We start from the raw sequence: 14847 nt of genomic DNA on the forward strand, positions 1-14847 counted from the left end.
CATGCTCACGCAAAACATCCAGATGATGAGGAAAACACAGGGATGTAAAGGAGCCGAGCTGAATGCTGTCGCATTAGCATCGTGGAAAACACAGGGAAACTGGGCAGACTTGTCCCGTGGAGAGCTACGGAAGGTGAAGAGCAGATCTGATTTTTTAAACTGGCAAGTTAAAGCTGAATTGGCACAAATAGAAAAAAGAGTTTAAAGCACAGAGGCTGGGATGCTGGGGTGGCTCAGTGGGTTAAAGCCTCTGCCTTCGGCTCAGGTCATGATCTCATGGTCCTGGGATCAAGCCCCACAGCGGGCTCTCTGCTCAGCAGGGAGCCTGCTTCCCCCTCTCTCTGCCTGCCTCTCTGCCTACCTGTGATCTCTGTCAAATAAATGAATAAAATCTTTAAAAAAAAATAAAAAATAAAGCACAGAGGCTCTGGCTTTGAACAAATGTGGTTGACACTCAGAATGAGTCCAGTGGTTTTGTCTGTAACAATACCCACACTTCTGGGTTGTATAAATAAGTAAGCAGACAAGAATTGATGATGGTAATCACAAAATAGGCACCTAATGGCCTTTTTCAAGGTTTTCAATGAATTTGGAATCATGGAACACATAGTGTGGTGTATTTGAAGAATACTTGAAGAAAGGCAGTCTGAATGAGTGTAGTGGACGTGGTCTACCGTCAATTGTTACCTTCAGTCAGGTGGGCCATGTTGTCCAGGGTCTCAGATTTGAAAAGGCTGGTCATTGTGTCAGCCAGGTTGAAATAAGAAAACACATTCCAAGTACACTGACAGAAGTAGCCTGGAGACTTGCATGGGCATGGTGCCCCCCCAGCAGCTGAGAGGGGGCTGGTGCTGGATGCAGATCTAGGGCTGGAAATGATCTCTGCTCTGCATCTCAATATAAATTCCCTTTGTGTCTTTCTTTTTCTGTCTTTATCTCCTTTCCCTTCACTTAACACTGGATAATTAAAATTGATTGTACAACTTAGCTGAATTGAAGTTCAGGATTTGGGTTAAGATAGGAAACTCATTAATAAAAAGGAATGATTAAGGAAATAGTTGTTTGTCTTTTGTTAGATGTTTTAAGAGCAGAGGGAGTTTAAAACAATATGGAAACTCAAGTAGTCAAAATAAAAAGAAATATAAAAGAAATTATGTGCCATAATATAACTAAGAACATTTTATTTTAAAACATGTTTTTTCACATTTTACTAATGTTTTGCTTAAGCCAACGATATGTAACATATTATCGTTTAAATACGTAATCAATATAAAGACATTTTTATGAGATATTTTACATTTTTTTTTGTGCTAAGTCTTCAAAACCTGGTATTACCAGATTTCATAATCTTACAGAACATTTTCATTCCCACCACACACATTTCAGGCTCTCAGTAGCCACATGTGGCCAGTGGTTACTGTATTCAACAGCACAGTTTTAGACAATTTTTCTTGACACTCTTCAAAATCACCAATGTCCAGGTTTTCTTCAGACATCCCTGTTTATACCAGTTATTCCAATGTGATTCTCAGTAAACTCCCTCTTTTATTCTCAGAAAAAGTAAATGTGTATCATTTGGACAGTAAATTATATGGTCATCCTGCCAGTAACCTCCCTATTGTCAACTCTGGTGGTTACTCCCGTGTGTTCTTCGAACTCTACTTTGTGTGTCTCAAACCAGCACCTCACTGGATTGATGACTTTGGGTCCTTACCTTTAAGTGTTGGGGAGTCGTCAGGGTTTGACCCTGGGTCCTTGTCTCTACACCTTCTCCCCACAAGTGATAAAACATCTATTTTTTAGGGGCATCTGGGTGGCTCAGTGGGTTAAGCCTCTGCTTTCAGCTCAGGTCACGATCCCCGCATCAGGCTCTCTGCTCAGTGAGGAGCCTGCTTCCTTCTCTCTCTCTCTCTCTGCCTGACTCTCTGCCTGCTTGTGATCTCTGTCAAATAAATAAATAAAAATCTAAAAAAAAAGAAGAGAAAAAAAATCTATATTTTAATATGTGTTTTTTAAAAGTTTTAAGTAGGCTCCATACCCATTGTGGGGCTTGAACTCATGACCCCAAGATCAAGAGTCACATGTTCCATCAACTAAGCCAGCCAGGCACTCCTAAAACATCTATTTTTTAAGAGAAAGAGAAACTTGATCAGGAAGTTTCTTCCACTTGAGATATAGGAAGTATATATACTCTTAGTTGGGAGATTAAAATGGCCAGAGAAAGTGATCAGTGGCACATAAAAAAGTGTGGAACCGGATTCTTAGATTTGGAGAATGCATTGACCAAAGGAGATTCGATGTATCTAATTAGCTTGGTGAGTGCCCTCCACCCTCACCAGTCTGGGAATCCTTCTTGAAGCTGCAACTTCAGTGTAAGAGGAAGAATCCCCACATGACTGTGAACCAGTTGTTGGTCAGGGAGGTAGGGATGGCTACACAGCCAGCTCTGCTAGGTTCACCGAAGCATCTCTGGAAGAGTGTTTGAGTATTTGGCCAAGTGCTTGGCATGGCTCCCTTGTCCATCACCCAGCAGTGCATGTTATTGGGTCTGAGAACCACAGACAATCTGGAGAAATCTTTGCCCACCAAATCAGCCACAGAGTCAAGGCAAGTTCAGCATTGATGTCTTCGAAATTTTCTAAGTTAACTAATGTTCATAAGTTAAATCCAAAAACTCCGCCACCATTCTTACACTTCGTATTTTCTCTTAATTTTAAAAGTGCTCTGTTTTGTAAACTAACTGCCCAATTATATTTTTGTAAGGAATGAGATTTACACGTTGCAATATCCTACAATTCCTTTGACCACAGGAAAGCACAAGTGTGGATGCAGAGGGCCATTCTGCTTTCCAAAAGGAGTCTGGACTTACAGTAACTTTCCATACCTTTATTATATCCCAGGGATCTTTCTTCCAATTTCTCATTTAATTCATATCAAATCAATTACAAAGAGCAAATGTTTCTGAATGCTCAGGGAGAATATGATTAATGATTATTAACTACAGAGGCACTGCTGCTGGGTTGCTGCCTCCCAAGTGTAGCTTTTTAATGGCAGGAGCCTCCCTGAAAGCAATAACCAGCATTTCATTAATGAAAAGCCAATGTTTCAGTAAAGAATTGCTGTATTTGGGCAGCTACTACTCTGTTCAGCCCCACAATGAAATCTAAAATATTTGAGTGATTAAAATTTTTAATTAAACCATGTTGTCTCTGGGCATTTACACTTCAAGCTTGTCTCTGCTCTGCCTTCCAGCGGAACACTATCTCAGCAGTAGCAATTACATGGACTGCATTTCTTCACTGATGGGAAGCAATGGCTGTAACTTGAACAGCTCTTTCAAAGGCTCTGACCTCCCTGAGCTCTTTAGCAAACTGGGCCTGGGCAAATACACAGACGTCTTCCAGCAACAAGAGGTCAGTCACTGTTTGTTTATTTTCCTGGGCACCTTCGTTTTGGTTGTATGTATGATGGTTTCTAGAATGAAATCACTCATTGACCTATGCCTGTGCTTTCACTGAGCATTTACTAAAGTCTCATAACTTGTTTTTGCTGCTAAGAAAAATGTCATCTCATTTCTTATTTATTTAGTGCAACTAGTAAACACAGGATAGCAAAAATAGAGAAAATTTGGTTTCCAAAAACACACCTTCCCCAGTTTGGGCTAAAAGACCTAACCAGTGTATTGATTCATAGGAACTTTGGACTCACAGCTCCCTCAGCAGTAGTGTGTATTTAAGATCATGTCAGCCCTTAATCTTTGTTACCTTCATTGTTGGCACTTAAAAGACCGCATCTGAAGTAAAATCTGTGGTCGTTTTTGACCCCATCTTCGTCATGTTACTGAATCTCTTTCCACAAAAGAGAATGTGCTTTTTATATATGTTAATTTATTCGTTAATCTACTGCTTGGCTTTTGCCTGAGCTAAGACAGAAATGCGATGTCTTCTGAAACATCACCACCATGAATTTTGGTCAGACCAGTAAGCGATGGCTATTTATGCGCCGACTTAAAGAGAAGAGCCCCTGAACATGATTCTTTCCATTAATGCTGTCATGTTTCTAGGGCACAGCTAACCCAGTGCAATAAAAAGTTAGAATATTTCAGTAAATGTGTGTATTTTTCAAATCCAGACGTGGTTGAAGTTTTATGCTAGTTTGTCTTAGCTAATACTAGAGAACATCTCATTAAGTCAGTAATTCCCAAGCACATATGCATCAAAAAGAATCTCAGATTTTTTTATTATACAGTTTATATCATAGATTTATGCCCATGGTTCATTAAGTAATTAAGTTTAATTGGTGAACTTTTTTGTTTTTTAACACCAAAAAAATGTTGTCATGTGTATTGGATTTTAGCGTATTGATTTTGTTTTCTTTTCCCTGAATCTAAATTAGTGTTCATTTAACTGAGTTAAATGAACTCTCTAAGCTGAATAACACTTTTCCTCACCAAATGCATTAAAAAACTGCATTTACTGATTTAGTTTTGCTGGTTAGACAAGGGAAGCTGATTGAGAACTTCAAGGGCAGAGTATTTTAACTTGTCCAGACAAAGAAGGTTTTGAAGTAAAAGATTCGTTGTTATTCAATAATATTTGGATTTGTTTTGTCTATGTGTATTTAATATTTAAAGAAGCATAGAAATAAATTTATTAAAGGTACTTCTTATCTATTTACACCACGAAGGAAGAAAGCAGGACAATATAAAGTCAGACTGCCTTTATCAAATATTTATTAACTAGACCAGAGGTCAGCAAAGGTACTTCTTAACCATTTACTCCAAGAAGGAAGAAAACAAGATAAAATAAAAGCCAGACTGCCTTTATTGAATATTTATTAACTAGAGCAGTGGTCAGCAAACTGTAGCCTGCAAACCTGCCTGATTTTGTAAATAAAGTTTTATTGAAACACAACCACACTCATTCATTTACATATTATCTGTGGCTGCTTTCAAGTTCAAATAGGAGAGTCGGATAGTTGTAAAGGAGACAATTTGTCCCACTAAGCCTGAAATATTTAGTCTCTTGCCCTTTAGAAAGAGAGGATCCCTAAAATAGAGAATCTCTATTTAATTGAATTTCTAAAAACATATCTTTAGACATGATAGATGGAAAGGTTTTCTAAGATCTGGATATACCTTCAAAATGAAAACAGAATATCTCAAATTAATTTCTATATATATATAATTTGAATGAAAAGTATAAATTTGGTTGTTTCTTTCATGTAGGATATTTTCTAATACTCAGATATCACTTAACAAGAATTTCCCATTAAGTGACCTTGTGGGATTTAGTTTATTGTAAGCAAGTTGAATATTCACTTAGCCACTTTCACAGATGATATGTCTAAATACATAATCACTAGCCATAGCTGTTAGTTATTTTACACTTTTGGTGAGCCCATTGCTTTATATCTCCAATCATGTTTAATGCCCACTGGAGCCCCATAGGGTACAGTACTGTCAGCCCTAGGTGCCCACAACTAGTAACGGCAGAGGCAGAAGAGAAAGCCAACTCTCTCTGGCGTCAGAGCCCATTACCTTTCTATTACTCCACAGTGTCTTGAAAGGAGGGGTCATATTCTTGAGCTACGTTGTTGCTAATGCCAGAGAGGGCAATTACATTGTCCCTGGAAATACCTCTTGTGTGCCACTGTTGGAGATAATTTGCCAGGCTGAGCCAAGTGAACCATGTGTTTGATGTAGTTTAGGAATTCTTCTCTCATTCTTATGTAGAACACAGTGGAGGATACCAGAGATGGTATTATTCAGTTTCTTTTTATAGCGCTGTGCTTAACCAATTCAGAATCCAAAGCTAAGAAATAGTTTCTCTCTTCTGGACAGGTATGTGTCCTTCCTCTTAGGAGTTCCCTAAAACTATAGAATTTGCTCTGGCTGCCAGAATGCTAAGACCTAAATATTTAATCTCAATTGCATTAAATTACTGGCTTAGCCTAAGTTTTATGCTAGAATCATCACTTCCATTTCACCACCTTTATTACTTAGCCCTTGTCCCCTCGCTTTGTGACACCACTGTTCCTTTTTGGAAGTAGGCATATTAGTAAATGGAATGTGTGTAATAATGAGTTGAACTTTTAGTAAGCAAGAAAATAGGTGATTAATGTATTGGTAATTTATATTACTTTTTCACCTACAGATCGATCTTCAAACATTCCTCACTCTCACAGATCAGGATCTGAAGGAGCTGGGAATTACGACTTTTGGTGCCAGAAGGAAAATGCTGCTTGCTATCTCAGGTGAATATAAATCCTCATACTCACATTTTAAAATCTGAATAACTTCTGCCCATGGCCGCAGCCAGTGGGGCTGGTTCTGTCCAGCAACCACTTGCTTACACGCTGCCACCTGTGGTTGTGGTTCTAGAGTGTTTTCCCACTAACAGTGTGACAAATGCTGACAACATCCCTACTACTCCTTCATCAAGGCATTGGCCTGAAGACCTGCCTTGACAATGTTGTTCTTTAAAACAGATCTCTTCAGCAAGATCTAACCGAAATTGCCCTTTGCAGAACTTAAGAATGGGGGAGTGGTGGAATTCTCCTTTTCATGGTTGTGTTAAGCAGTAATCATTGGGAATAATTACTGGTTTGGCTGTCATGTTCCACCTGCATGTATCCTTGTCTGCCAGCTGAGATAACTGCACCAGAGAAGAAGGATCCTTGCTGTAGCTGAAATCTGGCAATATTGTCTTGCTTTAAAATTTTTCCCAAACTCTTAATAGAATTTGTGAGTCACAGAAGGGTGTAGAATCCTGAATGTAGTTACAGAATGAAGGAAGACAATGTTGTCTGTCTCCCAGACCACCTTTTTTTGTGCACCTCTTGCATAGTCTGTGTATTAGAAAACATTCTTATGTGTATTTCCTGAGTACCTGCCATTTAAGAGGAATTAAGATGGGTGGTGAGTCAGGAATCTGCAGATATATAACCATGTACCTCAAAAAGTTGTTTGGAGAAATATAACGGCAAAAAGAAACATAAAGGGCAAAAAAAAAAAAGTGAGGTTACTTTTTGAAGTTCTGATGAAGGTCATTAACATCAATATTATATGTGTGCCAGTTTCTCAGAAAGAGACACCAAGGGCAGAAGCCAAGTGTCAGGTGTGGTGGAAAAATGACTTTGCCTTTTCACAGCATTGATTTTTGTAGACTCTTGCCTTTATGAGGCCAGCGGTACCATCCAACCAGTGCAAGTCCTTTCCAAATAGCATTCACTTATCAGATTAGCAAACAAAATAAAAACCTGTCATTTTCCATTTAATTTTAGCCTGAGATTGCATCCCTCTCCCAACCCCATCAGGAATTTTATATATAGACCTAATACCTGAAGCACATATAAGCAGAGCAGCTCTGAAAGAAGGGTGGAAATTCAGCCACTGAGCAGCCTGTTAGGATCCTCCGTGCATAGGGTTCTGCAGACGTCAGTTGGAGAAGTCTTCTCCCCTCCTGCGCACCCACGTAGTTGCATTAATGAAACTCCACAGGGCAGATGCTTTTTCTTGTTTCATTCATAAGATCAGCTTTGTATAGTAGAAAGAGCACTGTGTTCACATAAGGAGATCTGGGCTTTGCCTCTGCCGAGGCATTAGTCCTTGGGTGAGTTTCCAAACCTCATTTGGTTTTAGTTTCTTAACCATGAAGGTGGGTTGGAATAGATGATTGTGTAAGATCACCTTCCTTTTCTAAGGTCTGTCCTTCCATGCGCTGTGTCATCAGGGGTGGTGAAAATAACCGACAGTTTTACCAGTGTATGTGATTAGCAGCACACCCTTTTGTTCTTTCTCTTTTTACTACCTGTGGCAATAGGATAATTTGCAATTTGCTTACTCTGAAGCTTAGCCCTAAATGCTATTTCTAGACTCAAATTAACCTTATATATGTTCACGTTCTTTTATTAATTTAAAAAAGAAATTAATATACTGCTTGAAATTTGATTAACTCACATAATAACTGAGCCTGTAGTGTAAATATATACTTGTGAGCAGGCACCTTTATACCAGAGAAGTTTATGTCCTAGAATTGGATAATTATTCACTAGAAAATCATGGAATGTCAGGGACCGTATGATGAAAATTAAGTTCTTTCTTCGTGCACCCAAACTTTGTAAAGCTTCCAGCAACAAGCAGATATCTCTAAATCATTGGGACCTTTATCCTGGAAGACATTTGTGATGTATTCCAGATGGGTTTTGGGGAGTAGAGTGCAAACAGGAGGGGTTTTGAAGCTTCTTTAAAATTTTTTTTCTTCATTCCTTCTCAGTGTGGTTCTGTTGTGGTTATATACTACTTCTATAAACCACTTCTCTCAATGGGGCTCACAGGTCTTCTTGCTTTTAAAGGAAATTAGAGGCTTTGAATAGATGCCTTATGAATGTTTGGCACAGTGTGAAGTATTCGATAATTTTAAGTATGATTTTGCCTTACTTTGTTGAGCGTACTTGTTTGAACCTGGTAAATTGTTTTCTCTGCAAGTAATAAGTTTTTATTGAGAAACCCTTTGTCAAAAAACTTCTTTTTCCAATTCAGCTCATCTGATAACAAAGACATCCATTCCTAGTCTCAGAACATTCCATTTCCAAGGATAGAATGCAGGATAGCTGGGCAGCTTTTACTCATGTTTGTCTTGTGGTTATATAGTTTGGTTAGATAGAGAGTTTGCTCAAAATTCCTTTCTAAAATTTTATAGATTTTTAATTTGTAATCAGGGTCGTTCTTTCAGTATAAGGTTTTATTTTGTTTTTAATCTTGGGCCCGAGGACCTTTCTTTTAATGTCATAGAAGGAGAGGAGATTTATCTCTAATAGAGACAGATCAGAGGGGGGAAAAATGGTCTTTTTTCAAATCTATGATTTTTTGAAAATTCTTTGATTTCTCTCAGAATATTTTAGTGAGTGATTAACTAAATGTACAGGAACAAGGTAAAAGGAACTTTAACATCCTGTAGACAGGCTTCCCACATCGGCCTCAGGTAGATCTAACATTTCCTGACCTATTCTTTTAGTTTGTGACTCTGTTCAGACCCGCAACAAGATCCTGAGAGCTGCCAGGATTGTGTGAACCTTGGAATTTCAAAGAAAAAGGTTGGTATTTTCCCAAACTATCTCTTAGGTTTACTTGAAAAAAATCAGGAGGGAGTTTGCTTTTTAATATAAAAAAGAACAACAAAAATTAAAGTCTCTTCAGTAGGACTTGATCTTTAATAATCTCTGGAAGATTTATCTGTTTCACATTTAGAAATATATACCTTAGAAATTATTTAGAAATTATTTCTTTAGGGAATGGATGAATTCCTTCATGATCATTTTATGCTCTCAACAGTCTAGTTGATGTGACTTTCCAGAATAAAGTTTTCAATGTCTCTTTTAAAAATGTGTTTGTCTTCAGTGGCCCAGTTTCTTCATGTGCTCAATTGTACATGTTACGTGTGCTGGGGAGACTGGTGTTTCACCTGTTCATTCCTCTTCCTTCTCAATAGTACGGCAATGTTTTCCTGATTCATGGGTTATTCTCTCATGAGAAAATGAAGACCAAAGACTGTCCTCTAACTAGAAGGTGATAAAACTCTCCCAAGCCATGTACTTTTAAGGGGATTCATTCTTAACTCTCTTACATTTGCCTTTTAATACGTTAAATTCTGTCTTGATTTCTGAATCTCTGTTTTTTAAACAAGATACATGTGTTCAACTTTTAGTAGGAATGTCATTGTTACAGTGTTTCTGCAGGAGTTTGAAGGTAGCCATCTATAAAGGAGCCTGCATATATCTTGCTTGTGCAGATATCTTCCTTGTTTCTCCAGAGTTTTAAAGATGTGTTTTTCTGTTTAAAAAATAAATTTGGTATCATGAAATCTGAAGTATAGCTGTATTATCTGGCATACCTGAAACTACTGATTTTTTTAAATTTGTATTCCGATGCCTCAGTTGGTCTTCTCTACTTGGATGGACCACTGGAGCCCAAAGCCCAGGACATGGACCTCTATGTAGGCAGATAGAGTTTCAGCCTATCACTTACACGTTATTTTTAAAACTCAATTTTCTTATCTAAAATGGAGAATATTGGGTACCTGGTGGCTCAAGTCGGTTGAGCGTCTGCCTTCAGCTCAGGTCATGATCCTGGCGTCCTGGGATCGAGTCCCATGTCCAGCTCCTTGCTCAGCAGGGAGTCTGCTTCTCTGCCCCTCCCCTGGCTCATGCTTTCTCTCTCTCTCTCACACTCACTCTCTCTCAAATAAATAAAATCTTTAAAAAATATATAAATAAATAAAATGGAGAATAGTAATATCACTTACTCCTTAAGGAGGACTTAAATAGGACAAACCAAATCATAAAGTGCTTATCTTATAATAAGCACTACTAAATTTCTGTTATTTTTGTTCTGCCCTAAGACCTCACTGTGACCAAAAGAGAGATGTCTCCACTCCTGCATCTCCCCCATGGGGCAGACATTTACATTTTGGAAGGTAGCGGAGTAAAATGTTAAGGGTGCTGGTTCATCTTCCAGAACTTGGGAGATGAGTGCACATCCAGCCGTATGGCTGTCCCTAGCCACCTGTGACCAACCCACTGCAACCTGAATCTCTTGTTCTGAACCCAGCACTGGTATAGCCATAGCTTGCAGTGCAACTTCAGAATTGGAAAGGGGACTGTACCTGTGTGGTGGTGAGAATGTTTTGAGTTACTGTACAAAATGCACACCCTGGATCGCTGGCTGTACTCCTGTCCAAAAAAAAAAAAAAAAAAGAAGGGAGGGAGGGAGGGAGGGAGGGAAGAAAAAGAAAGGAAAAGACAACACAACTTTAATCACATCAACTATATAATCCCATTATTTGATACTTTGGTTTGATGGCTATCGGAACTCTAATTTCTAGAGTATGACAATTCTCTTTACTGGTATGAGTTCATTAGCAGGAGTTACATCATTTGGTTTGAGGATTCGTAAATACATGTGTTGGGGGAAAGGGGACTGTTGCATAGTGATAAACAAGGTGGACTGCTTCAATTAATTTTTTCCTTTCTGATTAGTAATTTCTAGTTGATGAAAGGCAAAGTAAACTGTGTTTTTCTCAGGACTCTGGTTTCTTTAAAATGAAATTAAAACATCTTAGTTTTTCCCTGAGAACTTGAGTTCAAGCATTAGTTGTTTTCAGTTACAATAATTTCACAAACCGTTGGTATTTTTACTAAGTTGATTTTTTTTATTCAAAGGAAACTCCTGCTGATACAGTTCCTCACATAACTCTTTCTGACTCAAGGAGCAGAGGCATCAGGAGTCAGTGGAGCCATTGGGCTGTGGCTTAACACTTCATCATGCTCCTTCGTTATTCTCGCATTTCTGTGTGGAGTTTCCTTTTCATGTCTGACTTCAGTAATTTAATGAATGCTGTGTTTGACATGGATGAGTTCAGTAGCTGTAATAGTTTTCTGTGTCATTGGTAATACACCCTCTCATATGCCTTTCACCACCTCTGATGGCTCCCCTTTCCTTGCCTCTGCAATGACATTTGGGATAGTTCAAACCGGTTAATTTGTCTACCAGGAATATAGAGGGTTCTGAGAACATGACATATCTGCCGGATAGTCTACAAACTGCAATAAAAATGATTTACTGTCCTTGGTTCTCTCACTACCAACATGCTCCATTTAATATCAGACTTTCTAGCATTTCAGAAATGTCTTGACCAGCAACTAAAACTTTTCCTTTTGCTACCAGATTGACTTTCCCTCCAAAACCCTTCTATGTCACCATTTTCTGGGCTCTACTGCCCTGTCCCGTAGATTATAGAACTTTTCCATTGAGCTTCTAACAATTCTCTCTTTTTCTCTCTAGAACTGAATAAAAATCGAAGAAAGCTTTTTGAACCACCAAGTGCACGCACCTCTTTCCTGGAAGGCGGAGCGAGTGGGAGGCTACCCCGTCAGTATCACTCAGACATTGCTAGTGTCAGTGGCCGCTGGTAGCAATATCCTCGAGGCATGCGCCCGCCAAATCTGTCAAATTGGACACAGGAGATCTGTGAACAGCCTTCACTGCACACCGTCCTCAGTACTCTGGGTGTCTGGTATCAGGACCAACGCATCTTACTCAAACCGGAACTTTGTGCCAAAAAGGAAGAAAAGAGAGAAGGTGATCTTATGTCATCATACAGAAATGCCACATTTGGATGACTTTTTTTAAACGGCAATCCGACAGAACTTGCAATTTGAGGGTAGGGCTTTATTTCCTGTTTTTATTTACCTAAGTAATGTATGCACTGATTTTTTTTACTTAAAATGAAGGATTAATTGACATCTGGGATGCCAGAAAACTTAGAGGTTCTTTTTGTTTGCTTGTTTTGTTTAGGGATTTGGGGATTTTTTAAAAAATAATCAAAATGGAATTTTCTGGTACTGCTTTAAAATAATTATTGAGGTCTTTCAGCACTTTACACTTTCTAATTTCTTGTCCTGTGGAAATCATGCCTCTTTCTCTCAACTTTCATGTCACCTGATGTATTGGTACAAATCAGATTTAGGCATACTTTTCTGACAATCAAATTTTTATTTGAAATGGTACTGGATTATTAGTTTTGTGCCAAATATTCTGACTTTGGGAAATGTAAATGACTCCCCTTGTTTCTGGACCAGTTCTGTTCATTTATACCAACATCCTAGAAATAATTAGCAATTAACCTATTTCACATAACAGGTACAAAGAAAGACCAGATGGACTTTGCAATATTAACCCTTTGCAGTCATCATATTTAGCCGCTGCCTGTATTGCTAAAATGGTTTTAATGGTTGTCTGAAGGCAAAGGGCTATTCTTTAGTATACTGCCACTAAAGGACACTTATTTATATCAAACTTTTATTTTTAGATATTATAAGTATACAGTACATAACTGATTAAATTGATATCTACTAGAGATTTATGGTAGAGAATGGACGGCATTCAATAACTGGAGCCCTAGATTGTCACTTTATTTAAAAAAAAGACAAATAATCATCTGACAAGACAGCACTGTTGCCATTAAGAGGAGAAATAGATTACTATCCTTACCATGTACACTCTAGCTGTGCTCCATATGGTCACAGGACTTTCAAAAACCGTATCTGTCTGCTTGAAGTAGACTTGTGTTTGTTGAGAACAGAAAGGCTTTATTTAAGTTTTCAGGGTGACAGTTTATAAAAACAGCTGAGTTCCAAAGGAAGACCCAAAAAAAAAAATATTTTCTAAGTGGCTAGACTTAATTGTTACTATCTTATACTGTGAAAGTCCAAGAAATCAGGCAACATTGTTTCCTAGGTCTTTTCGGACATCTTACTATAGATTTATGAAGGGTTTTCAATCCATGAAGAAAATCACTAAGTGCCTCTCTTTCTTCAAGGCAATATTATTTCCAAGTGTATTGATTTGTTGGAAAACTTTCCCATAGGAAATGTTGTGAATTACCTGTACTGTAATGACTTATTTATGTTCAGTATTCAAGACTTTCTACATGGACATAAACCACTGTCACACATTCTCAGCAGAAGGTATTACATAAACCTACATAACAATTGGGGACTTTCATACAAATGTGAGATTAGAAAGATTCGCCGGATATTCTTCCATGACTAAGGCTTTTCATTAAAGTAAGAAAAAGAATTGAAATTTTGCACTCAGAAAAAAATTTCACCTTAAAAAGTAATATTGGTAACCTGGAAGGCATAAGTAATGGGCCTGTCATAAAATTATATCCGTAATGACAGCACAAAGGGGATGCCAATTCCTAAACTAAATCTTGCATGCTTAGGTGTGAGAACTAAATTGCTTCTTTTGCAAGTACAACGGAATCATCCTGTGCACAAGTCACATGTCCGATAGAGTTCCCTGCTTTACGTCGCTGTATGGACACATCATGCTACACATTCAGCACAGGGTAAGAATTTGGATTCGTTTCCTGTTCCACTCAGTGATATAAGTTTCATTTCTTAATAAGACCTTCCTAAATTAGAAAAAATAATATCACTTAGAGCTCTTTCCCCAGCTCTACCATGCAGTTGTAATAGGAGGAAGATGGGATGAATTCACAGTATTAACTTGATAACAGGTTTTATGAACAGTGCTTTGATACTGTGCCAAAGAGAAAACTGTCCCAGTTAAACTAGATTAAATAGGGTGGCTAAAAATTAAAAACAAAAACAAAAAACACTGGAAATTACTTTTCTCACTTTCTCTTGATGCAATGAAGGGAATACGACACTACAGTATATGCTGTTGTCAGTGTTATATGATGCACAAAATATTTGGATTATTTGAATAAATGTTAGCTTTTAATCAGTCTGTGCCTTAATAGTGACCGGTTATCTGTAAATAGAGAACAGATACAGATTGTATTTTTGTGGGAGTTTTTTGTCCTTCTAGTGATTTTTTTTTAAATGAAAGATGGAATTAAGCATTGAAAATGGGAATTTTCTAAACTAATCAAGTGTTATATGAAAAATAAATTTATATAACCCCTTTGTATTGCCCTTGCTAGTGAAATGTGTCTTTTAATTTTTTTTTTTTTTTTTTGCCTTTTTCAGCAGAATTGGAAGATGTCTCTGTAGTAGCATTGAGCGTGCATTCTCTCCCTGTTGTTTTGCATTGGCCATCCTCATTTTCATCCAGAAGCTAAGGCACTTTATTTTAGCCAGTGAGCTCGGGACCAGTAATCAATCACTGTTTCTCTGGCCACCCGTAGGTATATACCAAAAGAGTAAGATTACACATTTTATTCTGCTCTTTCTTTCTTTTATAAAGAATCAAATGTATGAGCACTTGGACAACCTCATCCATCAGCAGAGGAGCTCTTGCCTAAAGTGATGCTGGGC

The 14847-nt window shown here is 38.0% G+C and overlaps 1 protein-coding gene across 2 annotated transcripts in view; it reads left to right on the forward strand.

Moving 5' to 3' along the window:
• LOC111144875 (BicC family RNA binding protein 1) overlaps positions 1–14505 on the forward strand; it is a 257684-nt gene extending 243179 nt beyond the window's left edge. Inside the window, exons 19-22 of one of the 2 annotated variants that reach the window (XM_022499446.1) lie at positions 3253–3413; positions 6156–6255; positions 9018–9096; positions 11843–11901. In XM_022499446.1, the coding sequence (XP_022355154.1) occupies positions 3253–3413; positions 6156–6255; positions 9018–9073 (317 nt within the window). In that variant the 3' untranslated portion in view covers positions 9074–9096; positions 11843–11901. Of the gene's footprint in view, positions 1–3252; positions 3414–6155; positions 6256–9017; positions 9097–11842 lie in introns of both variants that reach the window. The other variant, XM_022499445.1, reaches the window with a different exon arrangement.
• Positions 14506–14847: the final 342 nt, after the last annotated feature.

This window comes from Enhydra lutris, unplaced genomic scaffold (genome assembly GCF_002288905.1).
Source record: "Enhydra lutris kenyoni isolate GAN:26980312 unplaced genomic scaffold, ASM228890v2 scaffoldscaffold12, whole genome shotgun sequence".
NCBI lineage: Eukaryota > Metazoa > Chordata > Mammalia > Carnivora > Mustelidae > Enhydra > Enhydra lutris.